Source organism: Elgaria multicarinata, chromosome 1 (genome assembly GCF_023053635.1).
Source record: "Elgaria multicarinata webbii isolate HBS135686 ecotype San Diego chromosome 1, rElgMul1.1.pri, whole genome shotgun sequence".
Classification (NCBI taxonomy): Eukaryota; Metazoa; Chordata; class Lepidosauria; order Squamata; family Anguidae; genus Elgaria; species Elgaria multicarinata.
The window spans coordinates 101,290,872-101,316,244 of record NC_086171.1 but is presented as its reverse complement, the minus strand read 5'-3'; the positions used below and the strand labels follow the sequence as shown (position 1 = coordinate 101,316,244).

Here is a 25,373-nt window from a genome sequence, read left to right as displayed (position 1 = left end):
CACCAACCGCACTGCTCAGTGCAGGAATCCACATTAAAGCATATCTGAAAGGTGGCTGTCCAGCCATCTTCTTCCTCAATTTTTAACATAATAAATTGTGCCAAAGAAATAATGGAATGAATTCTGGGTGAATTCGCTCATTCCTAGTTGCTACTTAGGGTGGAAGATTGACAGTTAACATTATGACAAATTGGGGCTACACAAGGACTTACAGGGAGTAGCCTTGACTTACCCTGAAATAAATTGTAGCAGGGATTCCAGCTGGACATTAGGAAAAACTTTGTGACTGTTAGAGCAGTACGAAAACGGAACCAGTTACCTAGGGAGGTTGTGGGCTCTCCCACACTAGAGGCCTTCAAGAGGCAGCTGGACAAGCATCTGTCAGGGATGCTTTAGGGTGGATTCCTGCATTGAGCAGGGGGTTGGACTCGATGGCCTTGTAGGTCCCTTCCAACTCTACTATTCTATGATTCTAGGGAGAGAAGTGATAGTATGTGGGGGGGGGGGGGGAGTCTGTGTAGATTGCCCTAAGCTGAGCAGTACAGAATGGCAAGAGGAGGGTTCCGCCTTCCTTCTCCATACCCTATTACCAGCTCCACACCTGAGTGCTGTAGTGTTACGGAAGCAGGAAGGAGGTTTTAGGGCTGGCTGCATAGCAAAATGCACAGCCAGCCCCAACCTGAGCAGTACAGCGGGGGAAGTAATAACGCTGCCTCCTCCTTTCCCAACAGATGTTTTGGGCTGCAACTCCCAGCATTCAAGACTGTTGGCCATGCTGGATGGGGTTGATGGGAGTTGGTCCAAAGCTTCTCTATGGTACCAGGTTGAGAAAGCTTCCCTGTTTCTCATGGAAATTCCTTTCTGTCTTTCTTTTTTCTGTGATGAAACAGGTGATGAAGCTGGCCTCTCTGGGGCGAATTACACACACCCCTGTCATTTATATATTTGGTTTTTAGTTATTAATCTCCTCTCAACTTTTTTAAAAATGCTCAAGGCAGTGTGCAATAAAAACACCGGGGCTCTAATATTTCCTTTGCAGTTGTTGCCTTCCGTGCTTCTCACAGGCTACTTAATGACTCCCATTAGATTCTTGTCTGTTCTTTATGTGCTTTATCTGACAAGCCATTCTGTTTCTCTCTCCTTCACTCGGGACGATATAGCCTTGCTTTCAGCACTGGCAAAGCTTTTAACTCTTTCACCAAGAGGGCTTTACGCATGTTCACCGTTTTGAGGAGAGTTGATCGGATGGCCTCCTTTTTGTCCTCTTTTTTTAAACAATATTATTTTCCATATACTTAGCACGTAAGCAGAAAGCCTTACCTTTCCTGTGGGTGGCCCCATTCGACTGGCATACTGGTTTTTACAGGGCCACCTAGTTTGCTGATAGACAGAGGTGATGGAATTGGTGCTATCAATGTATATTTTAGTTTGAACTCCTTGCTTTCCTGCTGAGTGTGCTCTCCTACATATGTGAACAGTTTGATGTAATGCTGTTAGAAGCTCACTGTATGCTGAACTGTGTCCTGTAACTCCAGCAGGTGACCAGTTGCAAAGCGGGGTGTAGGTACTGGCTGAATAAAGCAGTCTGAATCCAGAAAGTAAAAGGCTTGGCAAACTTTATAGTGTCATAAATAAATAGTGCCCTGAATAAGTGGTTAGAAGAAGAAGCCTAATCTGGACCCGGAGGACGTTAACAACTACAGGCCGGTGGCTAATATCCCTTTCCTGGGCAAGGTGCTTGAGCGGGTGGTTGCAGGACAACTCCAGGCACTCTTGAATGAAACGGATTATCTAGATCCATTTCAATCGGGTTTCAGGCCTGGTTTTGGAACGGAAACTGCCTTGGTCGCCCTGTGGGATGACCTCTGTCGGGAGAGAGACAGGGGGAGTGTGACCCTGTTGGTTCTCCTGGACCTCTCAGCGGCCTTCGATACCATCGACCATGGTATCCTTCTGGATAGGTTGTCTGAACTGGGAGTTGGAGGTACTGCGTTGCAGTGGTTCCGCTCCTACTTGGATGGCCGATTCCAGAAGGTGGTGCTGGGGGATTATTGCTCTGTGCCGTGGCTCCTAAGCCATGGGGTTCCGCAGGGCTCTATCTTATCCCCTATGCTGTTTAACATATACATGAAGCCGCTGGGGGAGGTTATCCGGAGACGTGGACTGAGGTGTCATCACTATGCGGATGATACCCAGCTCTACCTTTCCTTTTCATCAAACCCAGGTGAGGCAGTGACTGTTCTGAACCAGTGCCTGAGCACGGTAATGGACTGGATAAGGGCTAACAAACTGAGACTCAATCCAGACAAGACGGAGGTACTGTTAGCGGGTGGTTCATTTGTCTGGCGAGGTGATGTTTGCCCTGTCCTGGACGGGGTTGCACTCTCCCTAAAGAATCGGGTCCGTAGTTTGGGGGTGCTCTTGGATCCAGAACTGTCACTTGAGGCACAGGTGAACTCAGTGGCAAAGAGCACCTTTTATCAGCTTAGGTTGATATACCAACTACGCCCTTATCTGGACAGAGATAGCCTAGCTACAGTTATCCATGCTCTGATAACCTCTCGCTTGGATTACTGCAATGCGTTATACGTGGGGCTGCCTTTGAAAACGGTCCGGAAGCTTCAGCTGGTACAAAATAGGGCAGCCCGTTTACTAACAGGGACTGGCCGGCGAGATCACATTACGCCAGTCCTTTTCCAGCTTCATTGGCTGCCAGTCCAGGTCTGCGCCCAATTCAAAGTGCTGGTATTGACATTTAAAGCCCTAAACGGTTTGGGGCCAGGTTATCTGAAGGAACGCCTCCTCCCATATGTACCTACCCGGACCTTAAGATCATCTACAGGGGCCCTTCTCCGTGAGCCCCTGCCAAAGGAAGTGAGGCAGGTGGCTACTAGGAGGAGAGCTTTCTCCGCTGTGGCACCCCGGTTGTGGAACGAGCTCCCCAGAGAGGTCCGCCTGGCGCCTACACTGTACTGCTTTCGTCGCCAGCTGAAGACCTTTTTATTCACTCAGTATTTTAACACTTAATTTTAACTTAAATTAAAATTTTACTGTTTTAACTCTGTATTTTAATCTTATAATCAACTTTGCTGTGTGGTTTTATTCTGGTTGCGCTTTTTATACTGTATTTCGTAATTGTGTTTTTAACCTGTTGGATGTTTTTTGTGGTTTTAATTTTTGTGAACCGCCCAGAGAGCTTCGGCTATCGGGCGGTATAAAAATGTAATAAATAAATAAATAAATAAATTAGAAGGACGAAGCAACAGAGAAAGTCAGGCCAGAGTTCTTAAAGAATGAAAACCACTACTACTACTGAACATATTGAACATGCTAGTTTTTTGTACACAAACCTCAGGTTAAAAATGAAACTTCCTTGGGTCAATCTAGCTACTAGGCAATATTAACTCTTCCCCCTCCCTTATGACCTCTGTTTGCACCCAAGGCTCTATGATGCATCCAGAACTGTTAATTAGGTCTGCACCCTGAATGATCCTTGTTATTGTGCCTACTAGTTACTTTAAAACTCTTAAGGACAAATGAACCCTTAGCTTGCACCCATTTTGGGTGTGATCCTATGCCATTGCTATTCCAACAGGTACCTGTAACAGTTACCAACCTTTCCTCTTCTACATAAGTGAAGCTTGCACTGAGTGGTGAGAAAAACTGCACCATTTGGTTTCTTATGCAAATTTACTCCCACATTAAGAGCTTTCATGCATGACCCAAAAGCTCAAATGGGCATTTTAGCTTCAGTTATGCAAGCACCCTTTCAGTTTTCAGTTTTTGCCATCTTCTTTCAAAGTTCACACTGTAACTGCATATTCCCCTCCCCTTATTCTATTTATGTCTCCTCACTGAAATCGCTGTGGCTACATTTCTTTCAAGAAAAAACAACAAGCACCTGGCAAAGAATACAAATTCTTATATTTTGCAGCATTATAACTAAGTTGAATTTGGGCAACATCTTGCAAACTTAGACCTTTTATAATGGGTTGGAGTGGAGGGGAAAAGTGAACAAGGATGAAACTCTGACATCGGATTTAACCAGGATCTAGCTCAGTGGTTCCCAAAGTGGGTGGTACTGCCCCCTTGGGGTGGGTGGGATTGCATAGGGGGTGTTAAGAGGCAAAGGGGCGGCAGGGGGGCGCTCGAGGTGGTCTTTTCCAAGAAGCGCCTCTCCAGAAGGTCTTGAAACCCAGGGACATTTTTATGGGAGAAGGTAGTTTGGTCCCAAGCCATATAGGGGAAGAATCCACACATGTATTAATACCGTTTAAGAAGAGTCATTTTAATGGTGAATTGAAACGTTTAAAAAGTGCCAAAACGCTAATGAAGAGACATATCCTGCTTGGTGTGCCCCGCCCTGCCGGCTGCAAAACAGAGGCGTTCACTCTCTTTCCCCCTCCCTTCCTCGGCAAGCCTGCGGTGGGTGCTTCTCTTTTAAAGGGACCAATTGAACTACAAAATGATATTGAGCTGAAGCCAAAGTTTAAGAAATAGTACTAGGAGTTTTGGTTACAGAAGGAAATTTCTGATCGCTATCCTGCACTATGGAGAGTGGTTCAGAAGCTCCTGGTTGCATTTCCAACATCTTATTTGGTGGAATATGGTTTTAGTGTGGTCTGCCTACTTCTCTTCAAGCAAAGAAATCGACTCCAGATTACTAAACGTAGTGATTTAAGACTCATGTTAAATGACTTTAAACCAGACATTGGGAAACTGGTATCACTTCATCAAGCCCATCCATCACGTTAAGAATTTACAGAATAGTGAGGTACTCTACCCTAGTTACTAAATGTGATATCTAATATTCTTGCTAAATGACTATCAGACTTTGAAAAGATGATATCACGTTCATCAATTGTTTAATTGAATAAACTAAAAAATGTAATTGGATTTTGAATAAATATTCAATTAATTGTTACTGTTTTGAATTTTATTGTTCTTATCTTCCTTAGTGGGTCGTTGAAAACCGCTATTCTGAATAATGATTTTTATAGTGTAGGGTAGGGGGCACTGGGCATGAGTTTGTGGAACCAAGGGGGCGGTTACCTGAAAAAGTTTGGGAACCATTGATCTAGCTGCCTTCTTGAGGCCAGAAAGCGTTGCCCTCTTCAGCTCAATGCGATGTAATGCTTACAGTGGTGTAGTAGAGCCAGAACTTTCAGGGACACAGTATCGACACTGTTTCATTAGGGACGCTGCTGTCATTTGCCACCCCACTGACTCAGAACTCCCTGTGCCCTGGTTTGCACCTAGGAGCCACCAAGGGTGAATTTCCCATAGGACTTTTCATCGCTATGGTGACGGACATTTTGGCAGAATGGGGGCACACTGTAGCTTCTCGTTATGTGTGAACCTGGCAAGGGTGGTTGGTTGGGGTGGCTGTCAAGCCACACAGACCCCATGCGCTGTTTTAGGGTTGTGGAGGGCGCCCAAACAATCCACCCTCACTGGGTTTGCACATAACTAGAAGCTACACCCACGCCCCCAAAATTCAAAATGGCAGCTGCCACCGCAACAAGAAATCCCATGGGGAAATTAACCCATGGGGGCTTCTGAGTAAGTGACAATCCTCATAATAGCGAGGGGGAAATGAATTTTCTGAGCAACAATATATTGTACCCTGTTGTAATGCAAAGTATTTGGGGTTGACTTGGTCTTAAATTAGCTTTGCACAAAAGACCTGCTCCTGGTGGAGATGAAAACTGCAAGAACTGGTTTGTTGATGTGGATCAACACAGCTGCCTGAATTTCTGGGCTCTCCTGGGGGTGGCGTAGTGTCTATCAGAACTGCCATGATGAGTGCCTACACGTCAACATTTGCCACTACTGATTGGTATTAAAGCAGGCTCCAATTGATATTAAAGCTGATCACAATGGCAGAGCTATGCCTTACCGGTTTATGATAATTAACGTTAACTAAAGGGAAATCAGAAGGAAATGTGAATATGATTGTTCTCCATGTTCCGTTGGAATGTTTGCCAAAATGTCTCTTCCTAGCAACAGTCCCCAAACTTGCACTCTGGTTACAAGAGAGAGGAAGAAGCTTTATGAACCTGACGTAAGGGCTGGTTTTGATTTTTTTTCCCCTCTCTCTCTCTCTCTCTCTCTCTGCAATTCTGAATGAGGCTGAAGAGATGTTTTAGGTTGGAGAAGGCAGCCCTTGTGCTTCAGGCAAAGCAAACATTTAGGACAGAAGGGGTTCCGTTCTTGGCTATGTCTAAAACTTCCTGAGCAACCTCAGGCAAGTCACATGCTCTCTCCCTCAAGTAAGGGCCGAGGGGGGGGGGAGTGTTGGCAGGGTGTTATGAAGCTTCCTTTGTCCGTTTAGATATTTATGCGGTTCTGAATGACCTCAAATAACATCTGTTCAGTTTCACTCACAGAACAGGGAGATGACCTCTTCTTAGGCCAGCAAATAAATAAATTAGGCTTCCAAGTAGACACAGTGGGTGTAGGTTTGAGGATCTTGGCTGTATATAGCTTCCTAGATTAAAGAGTGATTTTATGCAGTTGGGCCAACTGGGGGCAAAAACTGCTTTGTAAAGCAGATTGACAGCGCAATCCTGTACATGTCTTCTAAAAAGTAAGTTCCATTGAATTCGATGGGACTTACACTCAGAAAACTGGGTATAGGATAGCAGCCTAAGATAAAAAAAAAAAAGATGTTGCCTCCAAGCCAGAGAAATTCAAGTTGTTGAAATCAATGGAATCGATCCAGAGGGAGAGGTGGGTAACAAATAAATATATTAATAATAATTATTATTATTATTATTATTATTATTATTTGTTAGTCACCAACTAATCAAAATTCCACTGGTTTCAACAGGACTTACGCATGCCTAATGTTCTCTGGACCAGGGGCACTGACTCCTGAGTTGGTACTGGAGTTTAAGGGGTATAAATCCATTATAAATTTACACTTCAAATTTGTATGAAAGTTAATGTCTTAAGCCAAATTACAAAAATAAGATTAAAAGGCATTAGAGAAAAATAGTATCAAAACTGAATTCACGAAATTACTACAATCGCTAAAATTATAGTAATTATAAGTCAGTGTAATGATATAATTACAGTGCTTAACAATCTAATCCAGTCATATAGTGTAACAATATTAATTTCTAACAGACCTTCATAGAAGACTAGATATATAATCATTGTTTGTGCATATTTTCTATTTTCCATCAATAGAGAATCCATAAAAATTATATTTTGCAATGACCAACTTTCCTTAATCCACCCAACAGATTTAATAGAATCATAGAATAGCAGAGTTGGAAGGGGCCTACAAGGCCATTGAGTCCAACCCCCTGCTCAATGCAGGAATCCACCCTAAAGCATTCCTGACAGATGGTTGTCCAGCTGCCTCTTGAAGGCCTCTAGTACGGGAGAGCCCACAACCTTCCTAGGTAACTGGTTCCATTGTCGTACTGCTCTAACAGGAAGTTTTTCCTGATGTCCAGCTGGAATCTGGCTTCCTTTAACTTGAGCCCGTTATTCCGTGTCCTGCACTCTGCAGCTGGACAACTATCTGTCAGGGATGCTTTAGGGTGGATTCCTGCATTGAGCAGGGGGTTGGACTCGATGGCCTTGTAGGCCCCTTCCAACTCTGCTATTCTATGATTCTACCCAGCAACAAATATCTTAAGGTGCTAATATGTCAAAAGAAACATTTTGATTGAACTGCATATTCCAATACAAAATAAACTGATCCTAGTTAATAAGGAACTTTCTGAACCTGCATAGACCTTAATGTCCTTCCCTGTCCAATTGAATCAATTTCACCATATAGAGACTGAGCCATATTCTTTCCAGCCAGTTTGCAATTCTGGTCACTCCATCTCAAAAAGGATATTGTAGAACTAGAAGAGGTGCAGGAAAGGGCAATCAGGGGGCTGGAACATCTACCTTATGAAGAAAGGCTATACAATGTTTGGGGCTTTTTATTGTCACTAAATAGTGTCTAATAAGGGGCATGATAGAGGTTTATAACATTATCATAGAATAGCAGAGTTGGAAGGGGCCTACAAGGCCATTGAGTCCAACCCCCTGCTCAATGCAGGAATCCACCCTAAAGCAGCCCTGACAGATGGTTGTCCAGCTGCCTCTTGAAGGCCTCTAGTGTGGGAGAGCCCACCACCTCCCTAGGTAACTGATGGCCACTAGCTTGGATGGCTTTAAAAGGAGATTAGACAGAGTATACCTCTGAATACCACAGTTGGTGAGGAATATGAACTAGAGATGGCTATTGTGCTCATGTCCTGTTTATGGACTTCCTAGAAACATCTAGCTGCTATGAAAAGCAGGATGCTGGACTTGATAGAATTTTGGGTTGCTCTAGTATAGCTCCTCTTATGTTAAAAACAGCCGTGGAATCTAATGCAAATTTTTGATGATACAAAGGTTTATCACTGAGGTTGATAATTAATCATACCCAGGAATGCAAAGTATTGACACTGATAAATTCCAAAGTTGAGGAGGAGCACTGTGGATGTACACACCCCATTCCCTAGGAACAACGAAGAAGTAAACCCAGGGCTCTTTTTATCATTGGAAAACAAATGTATTTTTACCTCAGAGGTGCTACTTAGGGAAACACACACACATACCTTGCCCCTCACCCTATCTTTCAGAAAAGATTAAATTATTCCTCTAGAGTTTTATCTCTGGCTAACCCACTGGATTTTTGAACTGATTTATATGTCACCCTGTATGAGGTGGTAGAATTCTGGGATTTAGACTGTAGTAGTGTATATGTGTCTGCGTTGATACTTTTAAATGATCTCCCACATAGAAGATCTGAGATTTCCCACATGAGTACACTAGAATAACAGAGAGACATTAGCACAGACAGCACTGTCCTTGATGGTACTATATGCAGATAATTTTTACTACATCCAGGCCTCTATATGAGGTATGTATGTATGCCAAAGTCATATGACTGTGTGGGGATGGACACAGGTCCTTTTGCAATGTTGTCAACACAGGTCAAACATCCATCCTTGTGCGGCAGGATGAATGTTTGACATTTTTTTATTTATTTATTTATTTAAGGATTTTTATGCCGCCATTCAGCCAAAAAAGGCTCTCATGGTGGCTTTTTTTTTTTTTTTTAAATTTTTATTCATTTTCAACACTATATAAACATAGATAAACATTACCAAAATATAACTGAAACAAAACACAATAAGAAAAAGAAAAACATCAAATATCTGCTGCATACATATTGAATGATTGTTGAGTACAAATATCAAAAACTATTACATATACCTTATCATACTACAACATCTTCGTTCTTAACATAAAAGTGCACCCCCCACCTCGGGATCATTCTTGAGTCCAAAATCTAATCGTTTCTTCTGCTGGTGGTTTCCCACTTCCCTTAGTAAACACAAACACTAGGAACTGTTTCCAAATTCCTTCGAACTCATTTATTTTAGTTACGCCTTTTCTCCACTTAATATTACATGTCAGTTTATCATTAATGGCTATGTCCCATACTTCTTTGTACCATTCCTCAATAGTATATTCCCCTTGGACCTTCCAGTTCCTAGCTACCATCAGTCGTGCTGCAACCAACAAATTCGATATCAGCTCTATAGTTCCCTTTCCACACTTTATATCTTCAAATAGTGACAGCAATGCTATTTTTGGTGTTTGTTCTATTTTCATTCCCACTATTTCTTCAATTTCTGAGAACACCATCTTCCATAATCTTTGTACATATTTGCATTGCCACCACATATGTAAATACGTTCCTTTTTCCCCACAACCTCTCCAACAATTTGCTGAATGTTGATCACTTATCTTATTCAATCTAACCGGGGTTAGGTACCACCTCCATAGGATTTTAAAATAATTCTCCTTTATTCTTACTGATAAACTTCTCAACACTCTTTGTTTCCATAGTCCCTCCCAGCTCTGTCGCCCTATTTGTATCTTCAAATCTGATTCCCAAACAATTTTCTCTGTATTCTCTCTAAACTCCTTCTCTAACAATATTTTATATATTTCACTCATTAATCCTTTTGAAACTATACTCCCTCCTTTCCCTTCCTCCTTACTTACTACTAATTCTTCAAACCTCGTCATCTTTCTGCACATTCTATTATCTTTAATCCACTTTTTATTCCATTGCTCTAATTGACCATATTCTAGCCAAGATAGCTTCTTCTCCTTTAACAAATTTTCCATATCCTCTCTTGTTTTAATATCTCTTACCCAATCCTTTAATCTTATTTTATTTTTCTCTTTTAATATTTTACATAATCTACCCTTTAGATCCTCTGGGAAATTCTTTAACATTATTATCGGTGCTAAGGGAGAGTTGCTCGGAAGCAGCTTCCCTTTAAATTTACTCCAAATTTCCCATTGAGTCCTCAGGAGTGGATTATCTATACTTCCAACCCACTTTCTTCCTCCGTCTTTAAAAAAAACATTCTCCAAATTCATCTCTACCTTATTTATGGTTTTTTCTTCCATCCAATATAAATCTCCTACTCCCATAATTGCTTCTACGACATGTCTTAATCTATTTGCTACGTAGTATAATTTTATGTTTGGGAGACCCATTCCCCCCTTTTTTTGGCTTAGGTACCAATTATTTTTATTCACTCTTGCTCTCTTTTCTCCATTACAATATTTATTAATAATATTTTGCCAACTTTTTATCTCGGTTTCTGATATTTTTATAGGTAACATTCTAAATACAAAATTAATTTTAGCTAATATCTTCATTTTTATTAAGGCTATTCTTCCGAACCAAGATAAATTTAATCTTTTATATTTCTCCAATTTCTCTAATACCTCTTTCTTTAACCTCGTTAAATTTTCCTTTTCAAGATTCTCTAAATTTTTTGTAATTTTAATTCCCAAATATTTAATCTCATTCTTAACTTTCAATTCCATTCCCTTAAATTCCCAATCCTTTTCTTCCTTCTTGGTATAGTTAAACAACATCATCTCTGATTTAGACCAATTTATTTTTAACCCTGTAATTTCCTCAAATTCCCTCAACTGATATTTAATTCTTTCTAACTTTCTTAATGGATTCTTAATGGTCAATAAAGTGTCATCCGCAAACATGTTTAACTTTATTTCCCTTACCTCTCCAATTCCTTCTAACTCTTCATCCTCCCTTAGTGCCTTCGCCAAAACTTCCATAACCATTACAAACAGGACCGGCGAGAGCGGACATCCTTGTCTTGTTCCTCTGGCTAGTCGTATCTTTTCAGTAAGTCCATCATTTACCACCACTACCGCCGTATTTTGGGAATATAGCTGTTCTATTACATTTTTAAATTTATTTCCAAATCCCAATTTATCTATAATACTCTTTAGTGCCTGCCAGCTCACACAATCAAAAGCTTTAAAAATATCTAATGCCATAATACCTGCCTTAATATTTGCTTTTTTAATTACATTTATTACATTTAAAACTCTACCCACTAAATTATGCATATGCCTTCCTACCACAAACCCACATTGATCTGCTCCTATATATTCTGCCAAAAATTTATTTAGCCGTTTGGCCATAATAGATGTAAAAATTTTAGCATCCTGATTTATTAAAGAAATAGGTCTATAAGAATCGGGATTAGTCAAATCTTTATCTGGTTTTGGGATCAGAATTATCACTGAATGTTCCCATGATTCAGGTATCTTCTCTCCTGATAATATCCTATTATAAAGTTCCATTAATTTTGGAACTAAACAGTCTTTGAAGACCTTATAATATTCTGGACCCAAACCATCTGCTCCCGGTGATTTACCAACTTTTAACTTATCAATAACCTCTTCAACTTCTCTTTGAGTTATTACTGACTCCATTAACTCCTTATATTCTAATTTTATTCCCTTCTTTATAAACCTTCCAATATACTCCTCCACCTTTTCTTGTTGACTTTCTTTACCCTTATACAATTCCTGATAGAATTCCTGAAAATTTTTTATTTTAGCTTTCATTGCATGACAATAATTCCCTCGGCTATCTTTCAACGTTTCTATCCCATTCCTCCCTTTTTCTTTTTGTGTGAGCTTGGCAAGCAACCTCGAGTTCTTATCACTGTTTTCAAAATATTCCCTTTTCATATACATTAAATTCTTTTGAATCTCTTCTATATTTAAATTTTCTAATTGTTTCTTCTTAGCTTGTATTTCCACTAATTTATATTTATCTTTAACTCGCCAATATCTTTCCTCCAAGTTTTTAATTTCTATCTCTAACTTTTCCTGTTCTGCACGTTGTTGTCTTTTTAAACTACATGTTTCTCTAATACAGATTCCTCTTGCTACAGCCTTCATGGTGTCCCAAATGACTGACCCAGCTGTTCCTCCTTTTTCATTAATTTCCCATGACTCCGACAGTTCCTTCCGAATTTTATCTACTATTTTATTATATTTCAATATCTTTGTATTCAGCTTCCATCTATATGCCTCTTTATAATCTTTCTTAACTGTAAATTCTAGACTTAACAAGGCATGATCAGTTACTTTTATTACCCCCATTTCCATTTTACAGATCCTCGTTGCAAAATCTTTTGAAACAAATATATAATCTATCCTGGAGTATGTATGATGAACTGGGGAAAAGTATGAAAATCCAGGCCTATTCCCGTTAAGTAAACGCCACGAATCTAAATAATCATTTTCTTTTACTAATTTATTCAATATAGTCATATTGTTCCTCTTTTCAGCATTAGTGGGATTTGACCTGTCCCGTTTATTATCCATAACCATATTAAAATCCCCAGCTAATATAGCATACCCCTCCTTAAATTCTTCTATTTCTTTAAACAACTTTATAAAAAACTCTCTATGCCTCTCATTTGGGGCATAAACATTAATCAAAGTATAGACCTTTCCCTCAATTTTACCTTTTAACATAAGATATCTGCCCTTATCATCCTTTTTTACTTCTTCTAATATAAACCCACTTTTTTTTGAAATCAAAGTGGCCACTCCATTTTTTTTCGATGTCCCTAATGACTTTTCATAATAGGCTAACCACTTTAATTTTATCATATTCGAATTCTCGGAGCCTTGGTGTGTCTCTTGGACCATTATAATATCTGATCCCTCTTTATTAAGCATTTGTTCTATTCTCTTCCTTTTCACGACTGCCCCCAAACCTTTAACATTGAGTGTTGATACCTTTATCTTTTTATCCATAATCACCCTTTTGAAATCTCTTCCGATCCCTTGTGCTCAGCAGTTCAAACTTGCTTACATAAAAAAACAAACTCCATACATAAAACCCCCACCCTCCTACCCCAATCCCTCCTCTCCTACCTTCCCCCCATCCCCACCCCCCCACTCTAATCCCCCCCCCATATCCCCGTGAGTCTAGTACTCCAGCCATCTACTTTAAAGGGGGGGGGGAGGCAGTGCTGCGCCTGGCCGGCAGGTTTCTATATTAGCATTTCTATTTGCAATTATCTCCAAACATAATTAACAATTCTCTTACTCTCCAGATGTCCCAGCCTCATTCCCTCCCCCACCCACTCCAGCCCCATTTGCTTCCCCATCCAGACCCAGCCTCTTCAGCAATTCTTTACCTTGATCCAATGAGGTTACTCTGTGTTCCCTCCTCCCATATGTAAATCTTAAGAAAACCGGGTAACCCCATGCGTATGGAATTTTGTTCTGCATTAACATTCCAGTTATTGGTTTAATACTCCGTCTCCAATTTAATGTATGTTGAGAAAGATCATTATAAATTTGCACTGCTTTGCCTTTATATTGTAACTGGGTCAAAGATCTCAATTCTTTCATGATTTGCTCTTTTTTATAATAGTTACCAAATTTCACCAAAATATCTCTAGTCCCTTTGTAGTTTTGCCCCCCCACGCGGTGGACTCGGTCCAGATCCGATCCATCTATTGGTATGTCAGGCATCAGCTCTTTGAACCAGTTCAGAATGATTTCTCTAAGATCTTCTCCTTGTATCTGCTTCAGCTGCTTTATTCGAATTGAAGATCTACGAGATTGGTCTTCCAAGGCGATCAGACGTAATTCCCATTCCTTAAATTGAATATTTGTTGATTTTTCAAAAGCCTCTTGCTTCTTCTGGTCCAATTCCGCTTTTGCCTCTATCTCTTTGATCTTATCCGAGTTTTCTGCGGTCTTATCCGAAAGAACACGCATTTGTTGTCTAAATTCATTCATTTGCAGATCCATTTTTTTAAAAATGATGATATTATTCTCTACAATAACTGCCTTAATTTCTGCTAGGGAGGGAAAGTTGCTGTCCATTGCTTTTCCCCCTTCAGCCATATTCTTTTCTTTATTTGGTACTGTATCCAAAGAAACTGGGTCTATAACTTCGTCTTCCTGGTCTGTTCCAGGGGCTGTATCTTCCAGGTGGGAGAGGTGGGTTAAATTATGATTTGAAGGTTTCTTTTTTTGTATATTCAACTTTTCCCACTTCTTAATCTTTTTTTTAATGTTGGACATAGGACCCTTCTGAGTAGGGCATAAATCTTAGAGCCCCCACTTCCTTAGCAACTTTTACTGGCTTCTCTTCTATGTGCCAAACACACCACCTTCTTCCCGAGGGGGAGGAAATATATTCAGTTCACAACAGCATTCACTAGAGGGGATCAGATCCAATCATTCACAGTTTCTCAAAATCCCACATCTCCCTCACAGAATGCTGTTTCTTCCCCTTCACCCCCCCCTTCTCGGCACACCGCAAACAGCTTCCACTTTCCACTTTACAAAGATTACAGCAAACAACTTCAAAGCCAGTATTTCAATCTTTCCAACTTAAGATATGGTGGCTCATGGTGGCTTACAAAAGTATTTCTTGACAGTCCCTGCCCACAGGCTTACAATCTAAAAGACATGACACAAAAGGAAAGAGGATTGGGAGGGAGGAGGAGGAGGAGGGGGGAAAGGAAAGCAAATTCAGGCACTGCAATCTTAGTTGGAAAGTTCAGCAGTTACAGTTGACAGCAGGAGGGAGGGGGCTCTCAGCTGGAGCTGGACCCAGGCACGGTGGAGAGGTGCCTGGCTGCTGCTTCCTCCCTCACTGGTGGCCTCTGCAGAGACAGTTGGTAGCAGGAGGGAGGGGGCTCTCAGCTGGAGCTGGACCCAGGCACGGTGGAGAGGTGCCTGGCTGCTGCTTCCTCCCTCACTGGTGGCCTCTGCAGAGACAGTTGGTAGCAGGAGGGACGGGGCTCTCAGCTGGAGCTGGACCCAGGCACGGTGGAGAGGTGCCTGGCTGCTGCTTCCTCCCTCACTGGTGGCCTCTGCAGAGACAGTTGGTAGCAGGAGGGAGGGGGCTCTCAGCTGGAGCTGGACCCAGGCACGGTGGAGAGGTGCCTGGCTGCTGCTTCCTCCCTCACTGGTGGCCTCTGCAGAGACAGTTGGTAGCAGGAGGGACGGGGCTCTCAGCTGGAGCTGGACCCAGGCACGGTGGAGAGGTGCCTGGCTGCTGCTTCCTCCCTCACTGGTGGCCTCTCCAGAGACAGTAGGTAGCAGGAGGGAGGGGGCTCTCAGCTGGAGCTGGACCCAGACACGGTGGAGAGGTGCCTGGCTGCTGCTTCCTCCCTCACTGGTGGCCTCTGCAGAGACAGTTGGTAGCAGGAGGGAGGGGGCTCTGAGCTGGAGCTGGACCCAGGCACGGTGGAGAGGTGCCTGGCTGCTGCTTCCTCCCTCACTGGTGGCCTCTCCAGAGACAGTAGGTAGCAGGAGGGAGGGGGCTCTGAGCTGGAGCTGGACCCAGGCACGGTGGAGAGGTGCCTGGCTGCTGCTTCCTCCCTCACTGGTGGCCTCTCCAGAGACAGTAGGTAGCAGGAGGGAGGGGGCTCTGAGCTGGAGCTGGACCCAGGCACGGTGGAGAGGTGCCTGGCTGCTGCTTCCTCCCTCACTGGTGGCCTCTGCAGAGACAGTTGGTAGCAGGAGGGAGGGGGCTCTCAGCTGGAGCTGGACCCAGACACGGTGGAGAGGTGCCTGGCTGCTGCTTCCTCCCTCACTGGTGGCCTCTGCAGAGACAGTTGGTAGCAGGAGGGAGGGGGCTCTCAGCTGGAGCTGGACCCAGGCACGGTGGAGAGGTGCCTGGCTGCTGCTTCCTCCCTCACTGGTGGCCTCTCCAGAGACAGTAGGTAGCAGGAGGGAGGGGGCTCTGAGCTGGAGCTGGACCCAGGCACGGTGGAGAGGTGCCTGGCTGCTGCTTCCTCCCTCACAGGTGGCCTCTCCAGAGACAGTAGGTAGCAGGAGGGAGGGGGCTCTGAGCTGGAGCTGGACCCAGGCACGGTGGAGAGGTGCCTGGCTGCTGCTTCCTCCCTCACTGGTGGCCTCTGCAGAGACAGTTGGTAGCAGGAGGGAGGGGGCTCTCAGCTGGAGCTGGACCCAGGCACGGTGGAGAGGTGCCTGGCTGCTGCTTCCTCCCTCACTGGTGGCCTCTGCAGAGACAGTTGGTAGCAGGAGGGAGGGGGCTCTCAGCTGGAGCTGGACCCAGGCACGGTGGAGAGGTGCCTGGCTGCTGCTTCCTCCCTCACTGGTGGCCTCTGCAGAGACAGTTGGTAGCAGGAGGGAGGGGGCTCTCAGCTGGAGCTGGACCCAGGCACGGTGGAGAGGTGCCTGGCTGCTGCTTCCTCCCTCACTGGTGGCCTCTCCAGAGACAGTTGGTAGCAGGAGGGAGGGGGCTCTCAGCTGGAGCTGGACCCAGGCACGGTGGAGAGGTGCCTGGCTGCTGCTTCCTCCCTCACTGGTGGCCTCTCCAGAGACAGTAGGTAGCAGGAGGGAGGGGGCTCTGAGCTGGAGCTGGACCCAGGCACGGTGGAGAGGTGCCTGGCTGCTGCTTCCTCCCTCACTGGTGGCCTCTCCAGAGACAGTAGGTAGCAGGAGGGAGGGGGCTCTGAGCTGGAGCTGGACCCAGGCACGGTGGAGAGGTGCCTGGCTGCTGCTTCCTCCCTCACTGGTGGCCTCTCCAGAGACAGTAGGTAGCAGGAGGGAGGGGGCTCTGAGCTGGAGCTGGACCCAGGCACGGTGGAGAGGTGCCTGGCTGCTGCTTCCTCCCTCACTGGTGGCCTCTCCAGAGACAGTAGGTAGCAGGAGGGAGGGGGCTCTCAGCTGGAGCTGGACCCAGGCACGGTGGAGAGGTGCCTGGCTGCTGCTTCCTCCCTCACTGGTGGCCTCTGCAGAGACAGTTGGTAGCAGGAGGGAGGGGGCTCTGAGCTGGAGCTGGACCCAGGCACGGTGGAGAGGTGCCTGGCTGCTGCTTCCTCCCTCACTGGTGGCCTCTGCAGAGACAGTTGGTAGCAGGAGGGAGGGGGCTCTGAGCTGGAGCTGGACCCAGACACGGTGGAGAGGTGCCTGGCTGCTGCTTCCTCCCTCACTGGTGGCCTCTCCAGAGACAGTAGGTAGCAGGAGGGAGGGGGCTCTGAGCTGGAGCTGGACCCAGGCACGGTGGAGAGGTGCCTGGCTGCTGCTTCCTCCCTCACTGGTGGCCTCTCCAGAGACAGTAGGTAGCAGGAGGGAGGGGGCTCTGAGCTGGAGCTGGACCCAGGCACGGTGGAGAGGTGCCTGGCTGCTGCTTCCTCCCTCACTGGTGGCCTCTCCAGAGACAGTAGGTAGCAGGAGGGAGGGGGCTCTGAGCTGGAGCTGGACCCAGGCACGGTGGAGAGGTGCCTGGCTGCTGCTTCCTCCCTCACTGGTGGCCTCTCCAGAGACAGTAGGTAGCAGGAGGGAGGGGGCTCTCAGCTGGAGCTGGACCCAGGCACGGTGGAGAGGTGCCTGGCTGCTGCTTCCTCCCTCACTGGTGGCCTCTGCAGAGACAGTTGGTAGCAGGAGGGAGGGGGCTCTGAGCTGGAGCTGGACCCAGGCACGGTGGAGAGGTGCCTGGCTGCTGCTTCCTCCCTCACTGGTGGCCTCTGCAGAGACAGTTGGTAGCAGGAGGGAGGGGGCTCTCAGCTGGAGCTGGACCCAGGCACGGTGGAGAGGTGCCTGGCTGCTGCTTCCTCCCTCACTGGTGGCCTCTGCAGAGACAGTTGGTAGCAGGAGGGAGGGGGCTCTCAGCTGGAGCTGGACCCAGGCACGGTGGAGAGGTGCCTGGCTGCTGCTTCCTCCCTCCAATGTGTTGACAACATTGCAAAAGTCATTCTTAGGTTGAAAAGTTACTACAAGCAATTCATTTAAATACTCCGGGTGTTACAAACAGTACATCAAAGGATCCAGCAGACAAAGATTGCTCAATTTTTAAAATCAAGTGATTTGGGTAGCCCAGTGAGACTGAGCAGTTTTAAAGATGATCAAGGGTGTAAATTCTAGGGCTGTGCACGGACCCCCCGATCCGCTCTGTCATGGTCTGGCAGAGGCTTCAGCTGAGGCCAAGGACTCAAACAGGCAGACCAGGCCGCAGCTGCGGTCTGGTCTTCCGGTTTGAATCCTCGGCCTCAGTTGAAGCCACCACCGCACTGTGATGGAGCCAGGTAAGCCACCCTGCCCCTTACCTGGCTCTGCCACCATCACCGCATGGACTGCAGCAGCGCCAGGTATTTATTTATTTATTTATTTATTTATTTATTACATTTTTATACCGCCCAATAGCTGAAGCTCTCTGGGCGGTTCACAAAAATTGTGAACCAAACCCCCACTTACCCTTTTTTTGGGAGCTCCGGATAAAGGCAAAGGATCTGCTTGGTCTCAATCCACTTTGTCTCGATCCGCAGCTCCCCCAACCCGATCCGTCTCCACCTTTGTCAGAGGCGAATCAGGCCGCCTCGCTGTCGCTTCTCCGATCCGAAGCGAAGCGGAGCCCAGCCCTAGTAAATTTTCCTCACTTGCCATCCATCTCTCTTCTTGATGGAGGGTGTGTGTGTGTGTCATTCTGAAATAACTTTTAAGGGCTGCTGAAACATCATGGCATCATCGCCCCCTTCTGGTTTGTCCAGTGCTTGTTCAGCCTGGGCAGTGTTACTAAAAGACATCCATTTCACTCACAGCGTAAGTTTATTCTAGGCAGTGATGTTAGAAGAGCAGCAGCTTTAAGAAGACTATAATAATAATAATAATAATAGTAGTAGTAGTAGTAGTAGTAGTAGTAGTAGTAGTCACCTTAGCATACAGAAAATCCCCAACTTTACTGAGGCACAAGACTTAATTCTTTCAGCACTGAGGTGGAGGGCAGGTTGTACTTTCTGGAGATGTTAACAACAACAATATGTTTATTGCTCAATCCACAGATCATTGCAAGACATACAAACTTGACATTTTGCTATTCTACGTATGTTAAAAATTACATTTGGTTAAAAATTACAGAGCTATCAAATACATAACATGCATTACCGAAAGGATAGTAAGATGGGAGCACAGCGGACATACAGATACCTTTAATTGTTTCTCAATGACATTTCATTTATATCTCTGAATCTTTATAACAACACACACCAATAGTATTCTAAAAACTTTGCTCTACATCTGTTAGCTTTCACTGCAAATAGTGCAACCCTTTGTATCACATACTGTATGGGCTGGTTGAATGTAATAAGTAGCTCAGTTTTTCCTTAGCACCCCAGTATTTCACTTTCTTTAAAAGAGCCTCTAAATAACTTTTTCTTATGTCTGTATATAACAGACAGTCAAATACGTAATGTGCCATGTCCTCTACAACTGGATCTCCACAAACACACGACCTGTCTTCTACTGGTATGCCATGGAATCTCCCTCATTTCATCACAGTATCCATTTGTTCAAACCTTAAACGTGCGAGGGCTTTCCGGTGTTCCATTTTCATGGGCACTGATAGGTATTTCTCAAATTGGTGCAGATATTTTGCGCTAGCTAGCCATTTCGCTGTTCTCAAGGATGTGAGCGCTGTTATATCAGTTTGCGCTCCAACGTCCAACACTCTTAGTTTAAAAATATTTCTGCTAGCTGTCAGTGTTGGATTGAGTGCCTGGTGAGAAAATCCAACATTTGGAAGGTGTTTGAAAAGTTTCTGAAGCCAAAAGTTCCCTTGCACAGTGGACTTTTGTTCCTCCAGACAAATCTTTGGGAGTCTTTCTTCAGTTAAGTTATTTACTCTACACCAGTATTTTACCATCCTTGCACATATCAACCCAGAGATCTTTTTCCATACCCAATTCTGCTCTAGTTAGGTGTGCTGGGATGGACTTAGAGACCCCCCAGGATCAGATGCAAGAAGCGACTTTAAACTCCTTCAATTTTGGAAAGGTTTGCAAAGCCCCATATTTCTGCGCCAAAAAATAGCAAAGGTATCACTTTTGCTTTGTAAATTTTTTAAATTTGACATAATGTGCCTGGGTAACTGTAATTTAACAGTCTATTTAGGGATTGTAAAGAGGCCACTGTTTTTCGTTCATTTTTCTTTCTTTCTTTCTTTCTTTATTTATTTATTTATTACATTTCTATACCGCCCAATAGCCGAAGCTCTCTGGGCGGTTCACAAAAATTAAAATCATAGTAAAACAATCAACAGGTTAAAAGCACAAATACACAATACAATATAAAAAGCACAACCAGAATAAAAACCACGCAGCAAAATTGATATAAAATTAAAATATAGAGTTAAAACAATAAAATTTAAATTTAAGTTAAAATTAAGTGTTAAAATACTGGGAGAATAAAAAGGTCTTCAGCTGGCAACGAAACGAGTACAGTGTAGGCGCCAGGCGGACCAGTGAAGCCCAGGATCCTGATGCAGAGAAGTTAAGACCAAGGTAACAGTAATGTTTTACCTGCTCTAAGACCTTGGAATTAATCATTCTTACATTATCCCAGACTGAATCCACACACACAAAAACACATTTCTTTCCCTGCAAGAGCTGTAGCAACAATTGCACAATGTACTGCTTTCAGCAAGCCAAAGAGAATGTGAGTAAGCTTGAGCTATGGGTCACAGGAAGTGCAAATACCAAAGATATTTGTCCTTCTGCTACCCTCTGATGTCATCTGTGTGTATTCTTTTTTTCTAGTATTGTTCCTCAAAGAATTGCCTGATCTTGTGTGGTCCAGGGTGATTCCAACAGCATGTAAAACCAGTCTGGGGATATATACAGATGTACATTACTTGAGGGTTGAGCAAACATCCTTGGCACATTTTGCTGAAATGTACCATCTTCTCTCTCAGATCAACTTCAGGAGGAACTGATTCTGTACGTTTGCAACAGACTGCATATCGGCTGCGTATACAGTGCTGATCAGCTTGGAAATCACTGACATCCATAACCCACCTCCTTCCTGAAACCGCTCTCAAGGTACTGAAAATTTATTCTGCTTTTAAAAGAGGGGGGGGGGGTAGGGGAAACACAGGTGTATGTTTAGTTAAATAAATATACGTGCAGCACTTTAAAATTAAAAGTCAGACAGCCTGTCTGAAGCATGTTGTGAACAGGAGGCGGGGAGGTGACTACAGAGTAGGGGTTTAATTCACTGGACAAAATGGGTAAAATACCCCAGTTTTGCAACTCCATTTGCAGGCTGCAAAGGGGACAGCATTTTACCCATTTTGGGTGGGTGGGACAAATTGGGGGGGGAGTAGGGTGAAACTTAGCAGTGTACCTGCAGCCTCCCTGCTGCTGTACCACCAGCCATTGCTTTTATTCTCTTAAAATGCTGCAGAACAACAGGACGTTGTGAAACAGTGTCATTCTGGGAGGGAAATGACAGCCCCCGCTAGCTGCTGCCATGCCCCACCCCGCCCACATGCTGCTTGGGACACTTCTACGTCATGGTCTGGTGTCATTCTGGGGTATTTGGGGGAACTAAATAATGGAGACAAGCAGCAGCAGCAGCGAGGCTGTAGGGACAGCAGTGAATGTTGCTCCCCTAACTCCCGAACCTTTGCCTCCCGCCCTCAAAAGACAAAAGAAGGGAAGCGGCCTCTCCCTCCTGAAATTTGGCACCCTTACTTTGAACCTTTCTCAGGTTTTCAGCCTGCAAGACGCGCGTATTTTAAATGTTAGGCGTGTTTTCAAACTCCTGATAGCCATGGCCCCCTCCTTTCTACATTATAGTTGATGAGCCATTTCACCTGTACACTTGAAAAGATATGCTTTAGTATGAATTACTCGCCCTCAGAAGAGTCTGCCTCCTGTGTATCTGCATGAGTCACTCTTCTGACTGTGCCTCCTGGTTTGAACAAGCCCAGAGCAGTGAGTCATGGAGAGCGGCAAGGGACAGCAAGCAGAGCAAAGCGAGGGTAAATAAAACTCACTCAGCAGACAGCCTGGCTGCTAAGCTTTGCAGGAGGCCCCCAGAGAGAGCATCTTTCTACTAGCGGAAAGAGGTCACCTTCCCAAATTCTGTTGTTACTGCATTCCAAATGTGGGAGATGTGTCCCCCCCCACCCCATGCAATTAGCTGGATGTTGGCCTGCCCATGGGTAGATTATCATCTGCCACAAGACTGCTCCATCCTCTCTGTGGTTAGGCTGATCACAAGATATTAGGTGGAAATATACATGGGCAAATATTAATTTAAGCGACTCTTTTTAGTAAGAAATATACTGGACTGGGCTTTAAGGTCAAGATGTGTACAATCAGATGTTTCAAACAAATAATAACATTTGCTCACTAGTTCAAGTATCACAGTCAGTATCATAAATAGGTTCAAGAGAGTGAAACACTGCTGTGGAATCGCCACAGTTTGGGGAAGGATAAGTGAGGCCTTCAAGACCTTAAAATAGTGCTTCTGTGGGGCCAGTCCACAAATTAGCAAGGGGCCTGGGTTTGCCACCAGTACACTCTACAGGGAGCTAATGCAGGCTTTCTGGTGACGACTGAGCTGGGTGTCTACAGTTGAGCTTTCCTGCCCATCTTTCAGACATTCTAGTATTGAGGGCCGGTTTGGTGTAGTGATTAGAGTGTTAGGCTAGGATTGAGGCAACCCAGCTTCAAATCCCCACTCAGCTATAAAGCTGACTGAGGGACATTGGGCCAGTCACTATCTCTCAGCTTGGCCTACTTCATAGGGTTGTTGTGGGAGTAATATAGGAGGGAAAGCCACATATGCCACCTTGAGCTTTGTGGAGGAATGGTGAGATACATATGAAATAAATAACATAGTGGAGCAGCACGGTACTCAAGCAGAGGTCTCCAGTTCATCTGCTGAAGAGACTTCCTAGGGCAGTCGGCTCCTTTTTATCTTTCATCTTCTGCCTTTTCAGGGACTGGTTGGAGGAGTTCGTCCACATTTCAAAGGCTGACGAAACTCAGCTGCCACTCTTAGGTGCAGGCCAAGGCCGAGGGAAGTGGCCTTAACATCCTGCCAGCCCTTCTTCCAGCTAGAGAAAGCCGCCATGGAGCAGATTGGAAGCTTTTTCCACGCAATTGGGACTTTCATCCACACCAAGCATCAGGAGGGCATTTACAACACCGTCTGCCTGGCTGTGGTGCTGGGGCTGCCGGTCCTTGTCGTCCTGGTTGGTGTCTTCATCTGTTGCCACTGCTGCTTCTGTGGCCGGCGGCAAAAGGACCACAGTGGCTCCAGCAGCAGCAGTCCTTCCCAGCGGAAGAAAAGGAACAAGTTGATGAGAAAGAAGAAAGAAGAAGATCTCTGGATCTCAGCCCAGCCCAAACTGTTCCTGCTGGAAAAGAGGCCATCTCTGCTGGCCTAGAGAAAGCCAGGCGAACAAGGACTATTCCTCTTACAAGGTTTTGTAGCACTTTGGGGCTGAGGACTTTGCGTACTGGACTCCCTCCCCTTTAAGAGTGGTGTGCAGCTTTTCTTAAAAAGAAAGAAAGAGGGGAACAAAGGCTTTTGGAATGTCACTGGGATGTTCTGGGAAGTCCCTATTTGGGCATATGTTTACAAGCACTCTGCTAATTGCACCCGGGCGAGATGAACGAATGCCTATACCAGTATACATGCTAGTTCAATGGGTAGCCAAGAACATGCTTATATGCACTTGCCAGCACATTTAGCTTTACGAAGAAGCTTCTGTGGCCTTGGGGCTGAAGGACACAAAAGAGAATGTTTATTCCAACTAACAAACCTTGCACTGACACCAGTCTGTGCACTAGCAAGCAGGCGTTCACAGCTGCACACAACATGTATGGATAACATGCATTGCCATATATATCCAGATTGCACCCAGATGAACAGAGACCTGCTTCAGGTGTCTTTAAATGGGGGTCAGAGGAGGAGGGTAGGGTCTACCCATGACTAGCATTTATCCTGGATAGCTAAACTGTACATTTAGTTCAGAGACAGGGTTCCATCCTTGGAGGGCGGCCATGGCCTTCACGCCCTGCTTGTGGGCTTCACGGAAGAATCTAATGGGGCAGTTAAATGCCAAGGGTCCCCTCTGAAGCAAGGCGTCATAAACTCACCACAATATCTTCCTCATAACACTCTCTAACCAAGGCTTTATGTATTCTGCAATTGTGCTAGAGAATTCAGCATGCCAAGAACCATTCTTCAAAAGTGCCATGATTCTAGGCCTTGGGGCTGCAGCAACAGGCTCAAGAGTCTGTGGGCGGTGCCTGATCAAAGCTCAGAGTGGGGAGTGAGCAGGACTTCTAGGGCTGAGGCTTCAGCATCGTTCTGAGCAATTCGCCTCTCCCCATGACTAGCAAAAGCAGAAAAGATGATGCAAAATAGGCACACGTGCACAAGTATTTCCCCCAGCACAGTCTTTCCTGTGCCAGCTCATTTCTTCTTAAGGCCTTCACAAATAACAGGTGTCATCCAGCCAACGCGGAATACTTTTCAGTTCCACTGATTTCACTGAGGGAGTTACATAGATAACTCTTCCCCACTGAAATCAAAGGGACTTATAAGTTGGACTCGATGGCCTTACAGTAGGGTGACCCTATGAAAAGGAGGACAGGGCTCCTGTATTTTTAACAGTTGTATTGGAAAAGGGAATTTCAGCAGGCGTCATTGGTATATATGAGGAACCTGCTGAAATTCCCTCTTCATCACAACAGTTAAAGCTGCAGGAGCTATACTAGAGTGACCAGATTTAAAGGAGGGCAGCTTTAACTGGTGTGATGAAGATGAAATTTCCCCAGGTTCCCCAGATATACAAATGACCCCTGCTGAAATTCCCTTTTCCAATACAACTGTTAAAGCTACAGGAGCCCTGTCCTCCTTTTCATATGGTCACCCTACTTATAGGCCCCTTACAACTCTACTATTCTATGATTCTAAGTGTTCTACTTTAGCTATCTTGTGCCCATAGTTGTTTTTTAGATAGGGGTGGATGTGCTGTAGTTATTCATCTGGGACCCAGGTGAATGTTCTCCCAGTTAGTACATCTGTTCCTGGCACACATTCTTTGCACATGAGCCACAGCATTTGGGTGCTAGGAAAAACCAACATCCTACCCCCAACCACATTGTTGCAAGAAATATTGCTTATTGTTGTAGTAGAGTCTTAGGATGCAATCCTAAACGGGGTAC

General features: G+C 44.8%; 1 protein-coding gene across 1 annotated transcript in view; it reads left to right on the top strand.

The window, feature by feature from the left end:
• KIAA0040 (KIAA0040 ortholog) overlaps positions 1 to 24,999 on the top strand; it is a 40,181-nt gene extending 15,182 nt beyond the window's left edge. The window contains exons 2-3 of the mRNA XM_063134039.1: positions 21,098 to 21,224; positions 23,135 to 24,999. Coding sequence (XP_062990109.1) covers positions 23,267 to 23,584 — 318 coding nt within the window. The 5' untranslated portion in view covers positions 21,098 to 21,224; positions 23,135 to 23,266 and the 3' untranslated portion in view covers positions 23,585 to 24,999. The remainder of the gene's footprint in view (positions 1 to 21,097; positions 21,225 to 23,134) is intronic.
• Positions 25,000 to 25,373: the final 374 nt, after the last annotated feature.